This window comes from Centropristis striata, chromosome 7, assembly GCF_030273125.1.
Source record: "Centropristis striata isolate RG_2023a ecotype Rhode Island chromosome 7, C.striata_1.0, whole genome shotgun sequence".
NCBI classification, from domain to species: Eukaryota; Metazoa; Chordata; class Actinopteri; order Perciformes; family Serranidae; genus Centropristis; species Centropristis striata.
This window is the reverse complement of record NC_081523.1, coordinates 15,851,909-15,866,681: the sequence shown is the minus strand read 5'-3', so window position 1 is coordinate 15,866,681 and position 14,773 is coordinate 15,851,909. Positions and strand designations below refer to the sequence as shown.

Genomic DNA, 14,773 nt, shown 5'->3' with positions numbered 1-14,773 from the left:
TCACTAAAAAAAATTGATCTGCGTATAGAATTATGTAGTTTAAGTTCAATCAATAATAGCAAAATTATTCTCTTATCTGCAATTTTTACATTCTAACAGACTACATAAGAAAAACTACACCAAAAAAAAAAATTCTAGGACTGAAAATAATCTAATTTGACATATATAATGCTCACAGGACCTAATTGAATAAGAAAATATTTTCAAAAGTAGTTCCAAACTTCCACAGTGTGCCACAAAGAGCACAACTTACCACCATGACATTCCCCAGGATTAGTTATGCGTATTGTCAGCAGACTGCAGGGAGGTCTGGAACGTCGCCAAAAGCTTTTTTTTTTTTATACCTTAAAACATTTGTAAAAGTCATTCCCCCTGCAATCTCCAGGCTTCATTTTCATCACGCTGCGTGATGTGATATTGAGTGCTAAATCATGATCTAGTGAGAGCTTTGGCTGTAAATTCGATTCACGTTCACATCCCGGGATCCTCTTACATGTCTGAAACTTTGTAAAGAATAAATATTCCAGTAAGATCGTATAGGTTTTCGTCGTTGGAGAAAAGAAATTTAGAGGAGTCACAAGGCGGGATGAGGCTGGGTCATGAGGTCCCCTACCTCTTCAAGGTTCATCAGGTCTCTTGAAAGCAAAACAATGAGCAAGGGACTGCCTATCTCCAGAGAATGTCTTTCTTTCTTTTGCTCTGTCAATATTGAATAAATTACTTTCTACACGTTTTGTGAAGAGAGATGTTTTTGAGGAACTAACATTGATTTAAATTGGCTGTTCCTGTTAAAAATTGCATTTGAAAAAAAACACATTCATAACATTAACCAGACCACGGAGAACTCAAGGCTGGACATGCTATTTAAAACAACATATACAGCTGCTGCTATCTTTCAGTTTCAATACAATCTAATGAGAACGGTAAGGTGATTACGATCAGGGGCTGCTGTAAATATCAAATTCCCAGGGACAGAGTTTAGGAGAGGCCCCTTACAATTACACAGTATTCAGGAATGCAGAGCATGAACCACAGCAACATGGAGCTGAAGACAAAATGCTCACATCCCATTTTGGACGTTAAGCTCAGACCACGTGACAGAAGAAGTTTACGAACGGCGTAACAAAAGGAGGAAAGTTTATCTTTCATGAAGAGCTGTTTCTGCGAGCCTCAAATCTGCGCCACAATGCAACAAACTTCCACTCAATCCAAACTGCACACTTCTGCAAACAATTAGTGTTAACCCCAGAACTGTAAGCTGCTCAGAGAGGGGGAGAGAGAGAGAAAGAGAGAGAGAACGAAGGGGGAGTGACTGGAGAAAGAGAGGGGTGCTTGTGCACAATTACAGCAGGGATTTATGGCCTGAGAAACAATTTATAAATCACAGCGCCTGAGCTAATGTGCTCCAGATTGTTCTCCATGCAGCTGCAATTTTGGTCTGCGTGAAACGGCATAATAAACCTGGCTGGAGGACATGTTTGGGTGGTGGTGGTGGTGGGGCAGGGAGAAAAGTTTAGTTTGTGGGTGGGGGCTGAGGCGGGCGAGGTTGTGTTACGGAGGTGTTTGGAACAAAAGAAACTGAGAACTTTTTTGGTGTTGGTGTGAGATCTTGCTGAGGTGCCATTTCTTGATTGTTAACGTCGACAGAGAAAGAGAGCCTAAGAGAGTCTGAGCAGAAATCTGAAATGATGCGAATAATACCAATTAAGTTATGTGTTCTATATAATCATAGTGGGCTTACACAGTAGCCGGACAGTAAAAATGCAACAACACTATTCCAGAACTGTAAGTGAATAATTACACAAGTTTCCACTGAGAAACAATTAAAGTTTCAAGCCGTAAACCTAAGACAGTTTTATGACTCCATTGTGAAACTGTGAACTATAACCTTATAATTACACCCTTGACATGAGTGAAAATTAATTTTAGGTTATAATAAGAAAAGACAAATGTTGCAAACTGATCCCGTCATTGTGGCCGCAGGCTGGTGTGGAAGAAGGGATCGGATGTGCTGAGGGGAAGCCTGGGCTTTTGTGGCCACTCAGCCAACTGGCCCTGAACCTTGACCTCTAACCCTTCACCCTGGGGGGCAAACAAAGCTCTGAGTGACATCTGAAACTAGACACTCTGTTGGGAGAGAGTGTCTGGACAGGACTCAAATAACCCCATTAACTCTGCAGAAAAGATTTATGGCTTTTTATTCTGCCCCTGCAAATCTTGACGCTGATGAGTCGCACGGATCTGTCAGAAATAATCAAGCAATTAGAGGTGTGCACCAAGTTTCATCTTGTTTACTTGCCAATAACTCCATCTTGCACGAAGATAAGCAAAATCATTGCATAATTAACGGCTCAGAGTAGAGTTGTGATTAGCTGTGATACAAACATATGCCAACAGTTAGTCTGTATCCAAATAAATTCTGCTTAATACGAACAACATGAAGCTGATGATCTTCGGGCGGTTTTAAGAGCGTCACTGATGCATAATAACCAGCACCTCTGATGGATTCTATACAATGGATTACGTAAACACTTCTGGCATTAGTATACTGTAAACAAAAACAGAGAGAAAAGTTGATGGTAAATGTGCTGCGGTGAATGCAAGCCTCCGTCGCCAGAATGCTGAAAGCCACTGTAGTATTTAAATCAGGCAAGGAGGGAGGAAGACTGGGCCAAGCATTCTGTAGCTCAGCTGTGAGGCTCTAAGCCGTTGCCCTAGGGTCTTTGTCCTGCCTTTCAGGGCAAGTCTGAGGTAGTCAAAGACCCTATTCATGACCGGCGCTCCCCCTGCCAACACACCCATACAGCCCCAGTCAAGTCAGCCGAGAGCTATAGAGCCTTCCCATTTCACACGAGAATCAGACCTGCCCCTAAAGCCTGCTTCAGGGATTTCCAATAGCCAGCCCCTCCAACCCATGTACAAATCAAACAAAAGGGCTCCTTGGCCTACTCCATGTCATATAGGGCTGATTAGATCTTTTTTTCCCAATGTAGCTACTCTAAATTTGAAGCAAATAAGTCAGTCACATTTGTAGGGATTTGGCATATAGCCATGTAAATGGATGAGGGATTACGTCAGCGGAGGATGTGGAGCTGCCATCCAACCCTCCTACTTCCATCATTTTCATCCAATACAAGATTCACCTCATGCTAAGGCTGCAAATACTCTAAATTTAAATATGTAGTCAAATTGTAAAAATAAACATTTCAATATGGAAATGTATTATTTGATTGTGAGAAAGAAGCAGCACTATTGCAGCTGTCTGCTACGACGACTGCATTGATGAGTTTACTGTTTAACAGACAAGACGGGATTAACTTCCCGCCAGCAAGGACGGCAGCTAGCTAGCTAGCTAATGTTAGCTTGCCGACACCTCCAAACTTTCATGCTACTGGTTAGAGAAAGTGAGTCGAACAAAGTTGTCACTCATCTGGCGGTAGTATTTGGCTTTTGTACACTGCGACAAGGGTGTGGAGATGAAGCATCAAGTTGATAAAATTGACTAATTTAGCTGCTGGCTACTTAGTTAAGTTAGCTAGCTTGCTAGGGGCTCAGTTTTGAGTCTAGCAGCAGCCATGACGCAGAAAGGGGTCTCAAAATAATATCCTATACCCTAAAACTTAATATAATCTGTTTATTTTGTAACGTGTAGGGATGTAGTCTTGTAAAAGACAATGTGTTGAAATAAGTATACCTGTAGAAGCAATTTTATGTTGTACGGGTTTGTCCTCTTATGGACATGATGCACAATAATTGATATTCAAATAGATTGGGCCTTTGTGTTCTTTTAAAAGGAATCTTGAACCCCATTTTTGGCTAATTTTGACAGCCTTCACATTATAGAAAGAGAGAAAAATATGAGAATGTCACATGATAAATTCGCCTTACAAAGAAAGCTAATCATGCGGATCATCTGAGGCAGGCAGGGGGAATCCCTCTATCACTACAAAGTGTCTTATGTCTGAGGAGCACAAGGCTCTGGACAACAGCTGGTCCTCATAACAAATCAACATTACATTACCTCATAATTTCAAATTGAGCAGATAAGGTCAGGAGAGAGTAACATTCTGCGCCCGAGCTCAATGTAAAAATATCAGACTCTTCTGCTGCTCCTGCTGTTTATTCTAACAGGATCCACAAGTCCGGTCGCAGATAAGGAGGCTACACATTTTGGATGACTTGTGCCTTTGCTCGGCTTTAATCAAATTTGTTACTCCGCAGAACATTGTGACTTCTTAACAAGTACAATTAGTTTATGAGGGTAACTGGGGGAAGCAAGGGGCACCCAAAGGTTACGTTCTTATCAATATGAGGACGAGCAGGCTGATCTCATGGGAAAATTGTGCCTATGTGTATGAAATTTAACAAACAATCACAGACAATTATCCTTAAACATAAAATAGTTTTAACCTTAACTGACGGATGACTTAATCAAATAAGACACGGCAATTCCATAGTTATGTGATGAATACATGTTAACGTTACGGCTGTTTTGTAGAACATCAAATTTAAATCTATACTTTAATGTATGTTTCTGTGCAAACTCTGACCGTTACAGTAACTGCTAAAATAACGTAAAGTAAAAAAAATTGTTGTAAGACTTTTCCTTTTGTATTCAAGACAAAGTTTGTAAAAGTAACCTTATAGTAGCACGTGTGCTGCTTATATAATGCATTAAAACATGGAAAATTCCCAGTGGCTCTCTTTCAGATTTATGTAGTCGAACATACGATCCATTACATACTCTACTTGTGTTTTTAGAGCCAGAGCTAAATTCAGATTACAGATGGCCCGTCAGTCTCATCGGATACATCAACAGTTACAGCTGTGAGTTTATAGCATATGTAAGTTTTAATCTTTGTTTCTCCATCGGTATTGAGAGACAGGGATACATAGAACATAAAATAAATAAAATTGGAAGATCAGGGAAGTTATAATCTATATAAATGAAAGCTAACCCAAATCAATAATAAACTGGTTGAGTAGTAGGTTGCACGTGTACGCAGGTGCAATGTGTTGACGTGACATGCGTCCGTCCGAGGACGTGAGCTGCACCAGCAGTCCAAACTCACTCCGCCAGTCCAGGACACACTCAGTAGGAAGCAGCCAAATTGATTTATAACTCCAACAAGAAGAACAGCTGCTCTGCTCCGCTGTCAACTAACCTCATCCTGGACGGATATCCATACACTTCTTAATTTAGTATGACCACTACAACCTCACTGATACTACGCGCATACTGTATGACATGGCCTTTAACAGACCCGGTGCAGGAGAACACATTTCTATGTGAACCGAAGCATAGCCTGATACAAATCTTAGCAGCACTGATGCAACATGTGCACATCTGATAGCCTCCTGCTGTTTGCTGATTGGGCTGTGACTGTAAGGGAATGGCAAAGCATTGTGGTTTACGGTGGAGAAACTGTGCTCTGTGGGAGACAGAATCCCTCAGATAAGTGAGTGCCTCAAGGTCTGGAAGCCAGCCCACCTCGGGATAACAGGCAAAGGAATAGCAGGACCCGTATCTGCCCCAGTTTATGCTCCCACCACCACATCTCATCAACAATCTCTCCTCCTGCCTGCTCTCTCTCCCTCTCTTGCTGCCTGCAGTGCTTAAACTGAAAACAGCTGCTTAGAATACCAGACTGATGAAACCCTGTTTAGAGCTTTTTCTTTTTCTTCCTGCTGTACAATCTCGTTTTATTAGCATGGAGTGAAGCATTTAAGGTACAATTACAGAGGGAAAACATTTCTTTATGTGAGCTAAACAGTAGTGGTTATGGCTATGAGAGGGCCACATACACTTATATGGGACAGTCTAACAGCACAGTGTACTGTGTCTCTGTCTATCAGTTAGATACAAGTTTGGCTAAATAAAGAAAGGAATATTTTATTCTTAAAATTACATTTGTTTCATCACTCACCCTGTAATACCTTGAATTCTTGGAAAAAACTTTTAATGCATGCCTCTAAGAAGAATCCCAAAACGGATACAATCCATAATGAATCTAAGTAAATTGGGGTTTCATTTAATAACAGCAAAAAATACATCTGTTTACAAGCTTTATAACCCAAATCTCAGACAACTGCAACTCATCCGGACATGTACGGACTAGCAGTGTGGAAGTATGCAGAGGTGTTTTAGTATGTGTTTCAAATGTTTTTGGGAGCATACGACTAAATAAATAAGACTAGGGTTATACTGCAAGAGTTGTGTAGGTTTGCTGTTGTTCAATGCAACCCCATTTACTTCAATTCATGAAAAATTGTCTCCTTTTTGGGATTTTTAGATCACTGTGAGGAGAACTGGAACAGCTATTTTTTATTATGAATTACTCGTTGCAATCATTTTTTTAAGCAAAACTGTTCATCTGCAAATGTAACATCTTTCGGTTTTGGACTACTGCTCGGAAAAAACAAGCAATTTAAAGACATCTACTTGGAAAGTATAATGGATGGGTTTTTTTTGTTGTTGTTGTTGTTGTTGTTTTTTTTGACTATTTTCTGGAATTTAACCTCGATTAAATCATATATTCATTAACAAAATAATTGGATCAGGAAATGAACCATTAGTTGCAGCCATAATGTCATCAAATTACTTTTTTAGTCTGACTTACAGACCATAAACCAAAATATATTCAACTTGTGACATGCTGACACAATAAAAAAAGAGATAAGAACCTGTAGAAATTGTTTCAGGGCAAATATTATCAAGACTTTGGTCACCTGGGAGTGAGTCTGACTCGACTCAGTCCACCATCCCCCCTTGCACCGGGGCTCCAGGTTAAGACCACAGAACAGACATGACTAAGCTGGTATTCACATGACACATGATACTTGTCTCCACCTTCCTTCCACATCCCTGATTTGTGGCTAAAACTTTTTTGATAGTGTGCAGCCGTGGAGCACTAGACATAGAATGCTTTTTATTTCATGTGCTTATACCTCAACTACTGTCTTTTAGTTTCATAATAGCTTGAACCTGCAGTGGCCAGACAGTGCACTTATATTTCAGACAAACAGAGCACTTGTAGACAAAACAACTTCCTTCCTCTATAAAAAGCTGGAGATTTTTGTTTATTGAAAGGCTTTAATATATAATTCTACAGCTGTATTGTTGTTGTTTGGATGTTGAACAGACATGGTGGAAAACCATCTCTAATATGTATAAAGCCGTAGGGAAAATCAAAGATTTCGGAGTGAACTCGGGTGTGTTGGAAATGTTCACCTTTGGCCAAATCTCCCTCAACTCAAACATAAAGTTCGCCCAAATTTTCTCAGGGAAAAGCAATGTACCGAACTACGCAGTATCTCTGGCCAAACAGCGAACGAGAAAAACACATTAATTGATAAAAACACATTTGCACACATATTCATCTTGGCACATCAAAGGGATTCATTGATGTCACTGAACATGGGGAGTCTGCGGCTGGAGAGGGGAGATGTTGGTTATCCTTTCCTCAAAGGGTGCTGAGATGCTCCTGATGGGCCCCGCGCTCGAGAAGCCTGAGAGCGCTATAAACAGAATTTCTAATGTCAGGCGGGCGGGTGGGTGGGTTTAGGTAGTGAACTAGCAGGCTATGGGGTAGTGGGAGGAATTGACGCCAGCTCATGCTTTCCACAGAGACCAAAGAGGGAAGGATACAGACCAGGACTGACACCATTTCACACAGTTCTAGACAAGTGATGTTAGGAAGTCAGCATGAGCATCAATGGTCTCAAAATGAAACACTTGTTCCTGTAAGACTTCATAAGAAAAGCTGTATGTGAAGCTCATGAAGCTAAATATCATTGTTATAACAGCAACGGATTTCAATGTCTGTTACACAGTGGGTGATTTACACAGTACGGCCTATCGCAGACATATCAGTATATTTCTTTTTTACCATAACATGATGATACTTAGGGTGATTTAGAAATGGTTTAGCCATTTCTTTTAATTTCATTAATTCTTTTTTAAATTGTCAGCAATGGACTGACACTAAAAATACAGTACTGGTGTTTATTTTGTTATTTTTCTTAAATTAATCTTTATTTTCTTAGTTTTAATTTCTAGTACTGGCTAACAAAGTAATACAATGTGTATATAATGATATATAATAATGTTAAATATTCTTAAATTATGTAATTAGGTTAGGATAGCAGCCTTCTGAGTACCTTCTGAGTCCACATAGAGAAGGTCTATTTTCATTCCAGCTCATAAATTCACTATATCAGCCTCCATATTGGTAATCACAGAAATGTTCTCCTCTAAAACACTATCTGTTGGGCTCTTACAGAGACTTGTAACATCTGAAACATGTTGTGACAATATGATCATGACTTTAAACTGTTTATGTTGCACTAATTAGACCTGACCTTGATTAACCCTGACACAGTTCTCAATACTTTCATTTAAAATGCTTCTTCAAATGCAAACATGCTAACACTAGACAAACACTCCGCCCCTCCTTCCTAAACTAAATCATGATTAATCTAATATTTCAAAACTAATTTTTTGCTAAATTTAATTTAATTTCCTTGAGCCCTAGCGCTGAGTTCATTACCCAAACTAATCACTCCAGGCAAGAGCTCTCAACCAGCGATGGTATTTCTGCGGTCGCTCGCGATCTGTTTTAAATTGAACAGTGCCACTAAATTGATGTAGATGTGTTTGCCTTTGAAGGAAAAATCTTTTAAAAACTATAAACCCAGTCAAAAAACGTTAGCTCTGTTGACACAGTGCTTGGTTAAAAAAATATTTGCACGCTAACATTCAGGAATACAACACTGAGGGTTGTCAGAATGTGAGGCCTGTACACTGTTGCCTCTGTTGCAAAGTATCCACAGAGCCTCACCTGAACAACCCCCACCCTCAACCCCCGACACTCAGACTTTACACACACAAACGTGCAGCACGCATGGATGCATGTGTGCACATACGCACACACGCAGCAAGGTGAGCCACATGCCAAGTGAGCCACCTGATGAAAAGACACCTCCACACAAACAGCGTTTGCTTATGCAGGGAGAGGCCCTTTTATTCAGCGGGACAATGTCTGTGTTGACTTTTCTTTGTCTGCACATTTTTAAGCACGAAAAGCAGCAGAAAGAAGTGAAAAAAAGAAGTCAGAGAGGCATGCAATCGTAGCCACCGACATGTTCAGACTTATACAAGCTCTCCATTCATATCTCAATCTCAAACAATTTCCTATTCAACAATCATGCTCAGGAGTTGGAGTGTCCCACTGTGTATTTGATGAAGATATATTTGAGTGGCTAACCTAGCTCTCGCATATGTGCCACCTCTCACACACAAGAGGCATTTCACCCTTTAGTGACGATGATGATGTACTAGCAGAGTTATCTAAAAGTGCTGATGAAGCTGACAAGAGGTGGCGTCAAGCAGAGTGTGTGCTCACCAATTAAATCTGGCACTAGTCTGTCACTACGGGAACAATGAGGCGATAATCACATCAATGAATCGACAAACAATAAGCTGGATTTGTCGGGCTGACTGGAAAAAAAAAACACTCTCTGGCCGCGCACACCATAGCAGGCAGAAGTCTGGTGGAACATCTCTGCAAACATAAAACCTCCTCCTCAGCTCTCAGTGGATTACAGCAGAATGTCAGCTCTGAGCAGGCTTTAAATCAGTTATGCTTGGCCCTCAGGGGAACTCTGTGCTGATCCCATGTAGGCCTGTCTCTCATTGCTCATGATAGGGTTGCCACATCCAAATTTAAAAGTTAGGGCCTCAAATCCTTCATCATGTTGCACATTCGCAGAGTGAAATCACTGCATGGTGACTGTTGAGCAACGTGTACCATTGAGCTATGCGTTGTTTTAAATGCTGATACGTGCGGAATATATAAGCACTAGGCTGCTTATTATTACGCAAAATTACTAAGATGTCAGACCGGAAGGGGGGGTTGTAAACAGATACAGCAGGAAATGTAAAAACAGAGTGCCTCATACACACGTACACATTGTTCTATGTGTAATTATGAAAATATTTATATTAAGCTCAAAGCTATGAAACTGTAAGGAAAAGCAGTAGATTTTAATCAAGCTGGCATTAATCACACAGAAAGCTTTAAAAAAAAAGGAGAATTCAAGTGCTTTTAAGCACTTTCAAGGTATTTAAACCAAAATATTCAAAACTATCATTAAGACTTTGTCATCACATTTTAATTATTTCTATAAATGCAGTTGTAAAAAATAGTTTACAGAATTTATTTATACTCCTATAGCAATCATTTTTACATTTTACCAGCTGATTAAATTCACTTTGGATTTATGTTTTGATCATGATTATCTAATGCTTGATCATTTCCAGAGGAAGGGATCACTAGAGGACTTATTTAGCTCATCTTGTTGTATGAAATAAAGCGACAGGACTTTTTATTTCAAATATCAAAAGGTGAAACAACATTATAAATCAAGCATTTTCCAAACTTTCAGGACTCAGTACCAGCCCTGATTGCATGATCTGTTTTGGAGCCATAACTTTAATGTGTCCCATGCAGCACAAGTACAACCACATACCACAGCACACTTATAAAACAAATCTGTCAGTCCCAACAGGGCTTTCCAAGACACACACACTATAATAAACTTGGATTGTGTGCGAGAGGTGACAACACAAATTAGGTTACCCTGCGGGCCATTTTAATCACAGGGTTAACTAATATAGAGTTCAGTAATTAAAGTAAGTTGTTGGCCAGATGTAGGTGCAGGCCGCTGGTAAATATCATCTGACTGTATTGAACATGATCCACAGGTGTAAACAAACTAAACACCAAGAGTGCGAGCCTAAAAAGGTGCTAAATCGAATCTCTCATCAATCAAATTCACTGCGTTCACACTGAGCCACGAGCAATATGGAGGGCCTGAATACGTCTGCTAAGTATGCCGGCCATTGTCTGCCTGCATGTTTTCTGCCACACTGATGATTGACACAGTCAGCTCACTCTGTCCCATTGACCTCATTCTTTTCTTTTTCTAATATGGAGGATTATACCTCTGAATTTTAAATCCCCTCCAATTATTTGCTACTTTGCCTCAAGTAACAAGAACAACAGTTTTTTTTTTCAACTTTGCCTTGCTGCACAAAAACACAAGGAAGTGAGAGGCTTTCATACCAGAAACACAAGACAAAACAAAGCAGATAATAGCTGGAAAAAAATTCAGTTGGTTACTGACGACGGTTAGCGTCCACCACAGTTCTCTGCTGAAATCATTCAGATAATATTATGATGCATTTTACATCCCCGCATGTTTATCTCAGACAAAACTCAGGCGGCCAAAAGCAATGAGATTTACACAGTGGTATGTATCACCTAGTGTGAGCAGAGTAGCCATTTAGTTAATGAGCCCCAATGGAGACCTCCAATGAAGCCATCAAGACTGCTCAGAATAACAATGGTCAACTAACGCCTTTCTAATTGAATGGAAGGTAGAGGGAGGCGAGGGGAGTGGGCCTGGAACAGTGAAAAGGAGACAGAAAGGAGGGGTTGGGGTTGGAGGGGAGGGGAGGGGGGCGTCTTTTCAGTCAGATGCCTGCCAGGCTTTAACGAAAGTACTTGTTTTTTGGGGGGATGTGACATGGATTGGGGGATGGACGAGCTCGAAGGAACACAGCTCTCCAGCAGGGATTATTTCAAGGAAGTTTGCATAGTTAAATTGCATTTAGTAGTTTCCATTCCAAATATTGTTGCTTAAATTGCCTAAAATCTTGCACATTTGCTTGGAATCAGTATTCCCTGTCACTTCATATAAAGCCTTCTTTAACTGTAGTGTGGACATTTTTTTTAATATGAACTTCCCTAAGTCATGTTTGCAGCATTGTTAACTGGTGTGAAATTACCGTCACGTCTTCATGCTTTATTAACCGGCTGTTAAGTAGGGCTGCAGCTTATGATTATTGTCATTATCATTAATCTGCTGATTATTATATGGACCAACTGATTAATTGTTTGGTCTAGAAAATGTCAGAAAATAACAAAAACCTGTCCATCCAAGGTGATGCCATCAAATGTCTTGTTTTGTCAATCCAAAGCTAAAATATTCAGTTTAATATGATATAAAGCAGAGAAAATGTGAAAATCCCCATATTTAGAAAGATTGAAAACAACATTTTCTCCCATTTTTGCATGAAAAATTACTTGAACAATTAATCGATGGCCAAAATACCTATTATTCTGTCAAACAAGTCATCGATTCTTCATCTAATTGTTCTAGCTCTGTTATTATTGCATGTTTAACGAAATATATTTGACTTAAACAAGAGAAACCAATACAACATTAATCGCAGCACTGGTTAAAAGACCTCAACTGCTGTGATGCAACAAGTAAATGAATGCGAACTCTGCTTCAACAACACTTACTTAAGACTGTCAACCTTATCTAGACTTTTAAAAGCCTCTGGACAACAGCTGTCACGGACACGGCAGTGAAATGCCTCCCATGTGTGTCAAAGCGAGGTATTACATTGTCATTGTTACTGTAGGATATGACTTCAGGAACAGCTTTTTTCACAATCTTCTGCAGAGAATGTGTGCAAATAGCCAGAAGAAGAGCTGATGGTTACTCGCTTTAATCCCTTCCTTAAAAACACAAGCAGGAAAAGGAAAGCAATAGTGGCCAACTTAAAAATATCTAAATACACTCTGGAACTATATGAGTGTACAGTCTTCAAAATATAGGTTGCTATAGAGAGCTTATATAACACAATCATTCACTATAAAGTATGTAATCAGGATGCAGTCTGGGTTTGCACGGTATTTTCGACAAGGAGTTGCCATAAATTATTCAAAAATAAAAAATGAATGACTAATGTGTCTGAACTTTCAGCCGAATGAGAAGTTGTCAAATGCGAGGCTTGTCGAGGGGTGGGTGGCAGGGAGAACTTTATATCCCCAAAACAGAACAAAGAAGTAGTTAGTACTCCTTGAGAGGCCACTCGGAGGGAATATGGCGGTCTGGCAGTGCACAAGGAACTTTTACGCACGGCCAAAGTTTCTGTTTTTTGCAGAGTGCGATTGAAACGGAGAGAAGAGAGTAAAGAGTAACAACATATCCACGGGGACACTTACTGTTCGTGCACTCGGGGACAGCGAACCGTTGGATAGGTACGGGTTGGTGAGGTCTGGGATCATGAGAAACGGGTAGCCTGGATAGTGAGGACTCTTAAAAAAGCCACCATCTTGCTGCCTCCTCAGAGCTGCAGGGAGAGAGAAAAGTCAGGGTTGATAAAGGCACAAAAGCGACATAACTAGCCATTTAAAGCACACGAAGTACTTTTTATTTCATATATTTTTTACCTTCGCTGAAGTAGTCTCTCGCTTTCTCATAACTTTCTAAGTCGGGTCTGGTTTGGGGGCGCCTCTCTGCTTGCTGACAAGGGGGAGAAATACACACAGGGAGAGGAAGAAACTATTGAAACTTTCAACAGCATTAAATCTTATTTGTCTTCATGCTGAGCAGCGTGCAGACGGGTTTTATATTTGCACTGTCCTTACCTCTGAGTCTGACGAGCTGCTGTTGTTTTCCGACTCGTTCACTAAGGAGGATTTCACATCATCCAAATCCCTTTCCGCTGACACATTTTCGGATATCTTTTCCTCCTGCTCCCCTTCGTCTTTAAAAGATATCATCTCATCGTTGGCCCCCAAATCATCCCCACCACCTCCGTTCAGCTGTGGCATTTTTGCAGAGTAGATAGTATCGACAAGGGGGGGAAACAATCGCAATAACAATAGACTTTTTTTAATCAGATCGGTGTAGTCCAAACGAGTCACTGGAGTAGCAAACTAACTACAAGAAAGTGTTCATGTTTCAAAAGCCCCTTTTCATCCTCTGAACGTGCTCCTGCCGTCCATGACGAGAATAGCGATAATAATCCACAGTTAAAGTTACGACAGAGGCAGAAAATATCGATGGATATTTGGCGTGAGCGGCCGGATGCGCAGCAACTTGGCAAAGTTTGGTCTCCTTCGCAGCTTGTGGACAACTTGTGGCCCCTGTGTGTCTCTCCTTGTTGTGCTGCTGAGGAATGGGACTCTCTCTCCTCCTCCTACAGAGCCCGGGGACCACATAAACTACAGTCCAAAGCGACCTAGAGGGTTACTTAAGAGCAAGGAACACGTCCGATTTCATCTCCTTAATATCCATGTGTGAGAAAACAATGGCTCGAGTTATACCACAAAAAAAGAAAGAAAGAAAAACACGAGACCGTCAGGCTGCAGTTTTCTTCACTTCTCACTCGCTTGTTTTCCACAAGAAGAACAAATGATTCGCTGTTTTCTCTGACAAAATGTATAAAAGAGGAGTAAAAGCCGATGCAAAAGTATAAAAAAAAATGTATTCAGCTGGACGTAGTCGCCCTTTCCCTCCACATTGCTGCCGGGGAATGCGCCCTGAAAAACTACTTGGTTGTTCAAGTGGAAGAAAAGCGCAGCCCGTCCGTAGGGGAGGAGTTTGCACTGAAAACCGACACTTCATTCACCACCATGTAGCTCCTCAAGCCACCAACACACAGACACCACACCACAAAAATGAGGGCATTTCAACAGAATAGTGGAGGTTTGTACATGGAGTAATACACTAACCAAATACATGAATTACTTTAATCGATCATTATCATCATTATTGTTATTATTATTATTATTACTATTATTCTGATTAGTAGTAGTATTATTACTACAATATACATAAAAATAAAACTCTAAAATACATTATTATAATAATTGTATAATAATAATAAAGTAATTGAAAATAAACAAGACTT

General features: G+C 40.3%; 1 protein-coding gene across 1 annotated transcript in view; it reads right to left on the bottom strand.

The window, feature by feature from the left end:
• The window catches only part of tcf7l1b (transcription factor 7 like 1b), a 35,096-nt gene extending 20,711 nt beyond the window's left edge, over positions 1-14,385 (bottom strand). Inside the window, exons 1-3 of the mRNA XM_059337741.1 lie at positions 13,506-14,385; positions 13,308-13,380; positions 13,080-13,207 (exon numbers count right to left, since the gene is read on the bottom strand). Coding sequence (XP_059193724.1) covers positions 13,080-13,207; positions 13,308-13,380; positions 13,506-13,691 — 387 coding nt within the window. The 5' untranslated portion in view covers positions 13,692-14,385. The remainder of the gene's footprint in view (positions 1-13,079; positions 13,208-13,307; positions 13,381-13,505) is intronic.
• Between the last annotated feature and the right edge of the window lie 388 nt (positions 14,386-14,773).